Genomic DNA, 5,000 nt, shown 5'->3' with positions numbered 1-5,000 from the left:
CATACAAAACTATTCTATAAATTTATTTTCAGTCTGAATGACGGTATGCATTTTGCATGTAACATTATCAAGAATCAAATAGACAAAGATAGTCAATTATTAAAACGTCCTTCAAAACACACACACACTTAATAAATCAATACCATAAGGATCATTCCTCGAGCCAGCAACAATAACTTTATAAACTTTATCGATAATTGATTAGTCCCGCTGCCAATGACGTAAAGGGAGGGGGTTGGGAGAGAGGGGGGAGGGCTAGGCAATTGCCATTAAAACATTTCGCCTAAACAGCTGACGGCTGAGGAGGGAGCGGAAACCCTTCCCACGCCAGCTGATTGAGGGAGGGGGGGCGGGGGGTGAAGCGGAGGGGGCAGAGAGAGAGAGAGAGAGAGAGAGAGAGAGAGATGAAGGAAGGGATTGATTATGTGATATGCTATGTGAAAGAAAGAGAAAGGAGAAAGGAGAACAGAGGAAGGGGATATGAGAACGGGAGATTTGCTAGTGGAATAAGGAAGGAGTGGATAGGAGTGAGAGGGAGGAAAAAGGAGAGAAAGAAAGAGAGAGAAAGAGTAATAAGAGAGGGGGGGAAGAAGTGAATGGGTCCGTGAGGGTAAAAGTGACAGGGGGTATAGATAAATTAATAAAAAGTCATAACTACTTTTTTCTATTTCGACTAATTTTCATGTTTACATTACCTACGGTTTGTGCCAGTCAGACAGAAAAGGGAAAGAACAAGTATGAACGAGAGAAAAAAATAATAATAATACAGAAAGAGAGAATTAATAAATGAGAGATAAAGAGAGAGAGAGAATAAATGAATGAAAGGGAGATTACGAGAGAAATGGCAAACGAATGAGTAAATTGATATAGTTTGAATGAATGAGAAAGTGTGAGAGAGCGTGAATGAATGAATAAGAGAAGGGGAGAGACACACTGCAGAAAGTTTGATAGGAGAGGAATTTTGGGCGGGCCAGGAAGATGGCGTACCTCTTCTGACGTCATCAAGGTTTCCCGCGCTTTTCCCGAAATTCGAATTTGCTATGCAGCGGCGGCGCTTCAGGGGTGTATACTGTCAAAACTATTCACCACAGCCAATCCATCTGTTCACTGGATTTATTATACGATATCAAAGTGTACGGTTTTGCAAATAAGACAGACTGTTATATAACTTTTGTTGTATAACTTATTTGCATGAAACAAAAAGTTTTCCATTTTTCCATTTTCATATTCTTCCTCTTTCCTTTTCGTGTTTATGTCATAATGTAAATCCAGGCATTAAGAATAGAAAAAAAAAAATGATCACATGATAATACAAGCACGAACATTTTCCTGGAACAAGTTGATCGCGCAATGAACGAAGAAACTGCAACATTCTTACGAGACATTTTCTTGCAAGCACACCTGTCTTTTGCTTAGTATTTCTAAGGAAGTAGAAGGAGGGAAAATGATAAATAACTCAGGAAATGAACACGTAAGGGTGTTGTTAAGAGCAAATGAAACTATTGGTGCACACACACAAACACACTCACACATACACCAACATTATTATTATCATATTGATTTTGATAATAATAATAATGAACAATAATGACAATAATGCTGATGATAATAATGATATGGATAATTATAATAATAATGATAACAAAAAGAATAATGAGAATAGTAACAACACAAAATATGATAACAATGATAACAACTACAACCAAGAAACAAGACCCAATACCTACATCAAAACAAAAACAAAAACAAATATCCTCACCACAAGGAAAAAAAATCCCTCACCACTGAACCTCATCACACAAACACACCAAGACACTTCAAGACGACACAGACGCCTTCACAAAAACATCAACAGGGGTGAGTTGGGAGGGGGGGGAGGGGGAGGGGGAGGGGGTATGGTTGTAAGAGCTTGTACTTACCCTGTGTTTGTCTATGTGCAGAGGTCGTAGGTTAGGGTCGTACAGCAACAGGGATGGGTCCAGATTAATGGGGCTCTGGCGACGACCGTGGGTGCACAGAGACCATTCAGGGTTGATGAGACCCCAAAATTGTGGACCTGTAAAGAGATGGGAAAGTGTTAATGAGAGGTTGGGAAAGAAGAGGATGAGAAATAACGAAGGAATTAGAAGGAGAGAAGGAGGAAGATGAGATAAAAGAGTTGAAGAAAGGGTGAGGAGAAAGGAATGAGGTAACTTTTGGAAGAGGGGGAAAGGGAGATGACTAGAGGAAAAAGGAGGAAAGGCAAGAATGAGGGAGACTCAAGGAAAAGATGGAAAGAAAGGAGGGGACATTAAGAAAATGTGAATGGGAAAAGGAGAGATTACGATAGCATGGGAAGAAGGGAATAAAAGAATGGGAAAGACGTAGAGCAAAGGAGAGAGAGTGGGAAGAAGGAAAGGGGAAAGTAAGGAGTACGAAGGAGAAAATGGATAGGAGCGATGAGGAGAGAGAGGGAAAGGAAGGAAGAAGAGATATCGAGAGAATTGGAAAGAAAGAAGAAGAAGAACAGAAAAAGCCGAGCCAAGTTTATGAAAAAAGAGACAACAACAACAAAAAAAAAGAATGGAGAAAAAAAAAAGTTCAGGCTAGAACAGGGAGTACGGAAAGAGAAAATGAGATGGAGAGAATGGAAAGAGGATGTAGGGGGAACAAGAAGGAAGTTGGAAAGAGGAAAAGATGATATGTGAAGGATGGAAAGAGAGCTAAGCGAAGAATGAAGGATAACGCGAAAAGGAGAGGGAGAGATAGGGAGAAAAAACAGAAAGACGCATTACGAGAAGAAAAAGGAGAAAGAGAGAAAAAGAAGGAGGAAAGTAGCGATAAGGAGAGAAGGAGGGAATCAGGGATAACTAGAAAATGAGAGGAAGGAAGGAAGATATTGCTATATATATATATTACAAAGTCCGTGAGAAGATAAATGTTTTATGTCACTTTTTTTTGTCTACCAAAGCGTATGTCGATCTAGGTTATCTCTTTATCTTTCTCTCCCACCCTTATCTATATCTTCCTCCGCTAGCCTTCTAATAAAGGAAAGAAGGGAGTCAGCGGAGAGAGGGAGGTAGGAGGGAGGGAATGAGGAAGAGAAAGGGAGGGAGAGAGAGAGAGTGGGGAGAAGGGAGAGAGAGAGAGAGAGAGAGAGAGAGAGAGAGAGAGAGAGAGAGAGAGAGAGAGAGAAGGAGAGAGAGAGAGAGAGAGGGGGGAGGGGGGAGGAAAGAGAGAGAGAGAGGAGAAGAGAAGAGAGAGGAGAGAAAGAAAGAGAGAGGAAGAGAGAGAGAGAGAGCGAGAGAGAGAGAGAGAGAGAGAGAGGGGGGGGGAAAGAGAGAGAAGAGAGGAAGAGAGAAGAGAGAAGAGAGAGGGGAAGGAGAGAGAGGAGAGAGGGGGAGAGGGGAGAGAGAGAGAGAGAGAGAGAGAGAGAGAGAGAGAGAGAGAGAGAGAGAGAGTGGGGAGAAGGGAGAGAGAGAGAGAGAGGAGGGGACGGATGGAAAGCGAGAGTGAGAAAGTGGGAGAGAGAGAAAGATAGAGAGAAAGAGAGAGAGAGAGAGAGAGAGGGGGGGGGGAAGAATGGAGAGCGAGAGAGAGAGAGAGGGGGGAGGGAGGAATGGAAAGAGAGTGAGAAAGTGGGAGAGAGAGAGAGAGAGAGAGAGAGAGAGAGAGAGAGAGAGAGGGAGTGGGGAGAAGGGAGAGAAAGAGAGAGAGAGAGAGGAGGGGACGGATGGAAAGCGAGAGTGAGAAAGTGGGAGAGAGAGAAAGATAGAGAGAAAGAGAGAGAGAGCAAGAGAGAGAGAGAGAGAGAGAGAGAGAGAGAGAGAGAGAGAGAGAGAGAGAGAGAGAGAGAGCAAAGATTAAAATCATACATTACATAAAAGAACGGGCGTTAAATTACGGCCACATTTTCACACTTCATTTTCTAGGAAAATACCAAGGAGTTATATATAAAAGCGTATAATAGCAAAGCATTAATTTCGTGAGTTTACATATACCACTTTTTTCTAATCAACAAGGGCGTGTAACCTAAGATATGAGTTACGATGCAATACTTTCAATAACCTATCATAAACAACGAAAGAATGATAATATGCACATAGTACTATGCATCTAATTCGAAAACAGATGCCATGCCGCACCACAACTGAATTGCAGAAATATTATTAGTTCACAGACGCCTACAAAGTTCAAAGACATTATGTTTGGATAGTGAGAACGCGGAGAAAGTTGGGAGTCATCTTAAATCATGTATGAACAGCCTTGCCAAGAACGTATTTTGGTCAGCAAAGTAAGGAGGTTAGCCGGGCGTTAGTTTCACCGCGTTCCCGCCAACGCTGCTGCCGCCTTTGTTATGTTGTGAAATTTTTGCTTTTTGGGGTGAAGAACTTTTTTTTTTTTTGGAGGGAGGAGGGGAGGAGGGGGGAGGAAGACCTCTGTTTGGTATTATTTCTTCTTTTTGTTGTTCTTTTACATCGTTTGTCTTTTTTTCTCTCTCTCTCTCTCTTTCTCTCTTTCGCCTTGCACTGTGGAGTATTCTTTGAGTATATTTCAGGTGTTCCACTGTCCTTGTTTCCTTTTATCCTCTCTCTCTCTCTCTCTCTCTCTCTCTCTCTCTCTCTCTCTCTCTCTCTCTCTCTCTCTCTCTCTCTCTCTCTCTCTCTCTCACCCTCTTCCACTCAACTTCCTGTTAGCTTTTTAATCCTTCCTCTTTTTATTCTCTCTCCTCTTTTTTTTTTTTTTTTTTTTTTTTTTTACAAAAATCTCCTTGTCTTTCCTCCCCCTTTTCTCTACGCATCCTTCCTTTTATCATTCTAATTTCTTTCTCCTTCCCCCTTTCCGTTTTCTCCACTGAGGTTTACATCGCCGGCGTTCACCGTAGACGTTCGTTCTGGTCTTTTGTTCTCGGTTCGTTCCGCCGACGCCGTTTTCGAAGCGGGTTTCGGACCTCCTCGTAAAGGGCGTTTTAGTTGCCTTGTCATCCCCGTGTAATGGTTGTTAGCCGGTAGTCGGAAGGG

The 5,000-nt window shown here is 42.2% G+C and overlaps 1 protein-coding gene across 1 annotated transcript in view; it reads right to left on the bottom strand.

Annotated features, from left to right (window-relative positions):
- Positions 1-5,000, bottom strand: part of LOC122260386 (carbonic anhydrase-related protein 10) — a 288,387-nt gene that overhangs the window by 154,012 nt on the left and 129,375 nt on the right. The window contains exon 3 of the mRNA XM_086556049.1: positions 1,920-2,056. Coding sequence (XP_086412175.1) covers positions 1,920-2,056 — 137 coding nt within the window. The remainder of the gene's footprint in view (positions 1-1,919; positions 2,057-5,000) is intronic.

This window comes from Penaeus japonicus, unplaced genomic scaffold (genome assembly GCF_977035675.1).
Source record: "Penaeus japonicus unplaced genomic scaffold, GWHDUDI00000001_assembly GWHDUDI00000031, whole genome shotgun sequence".
Classification (NCBI taxonomy): domain Eukaryota; kingdom Metazoa; phylum Arthropoda; class Malacostraca; order Decapoda; family Penaeidae; genus Penaeus; species Penaeus japonicus.
This window is presented reverse-complemented; position numbering and strand designations above follow the sequence as displayed.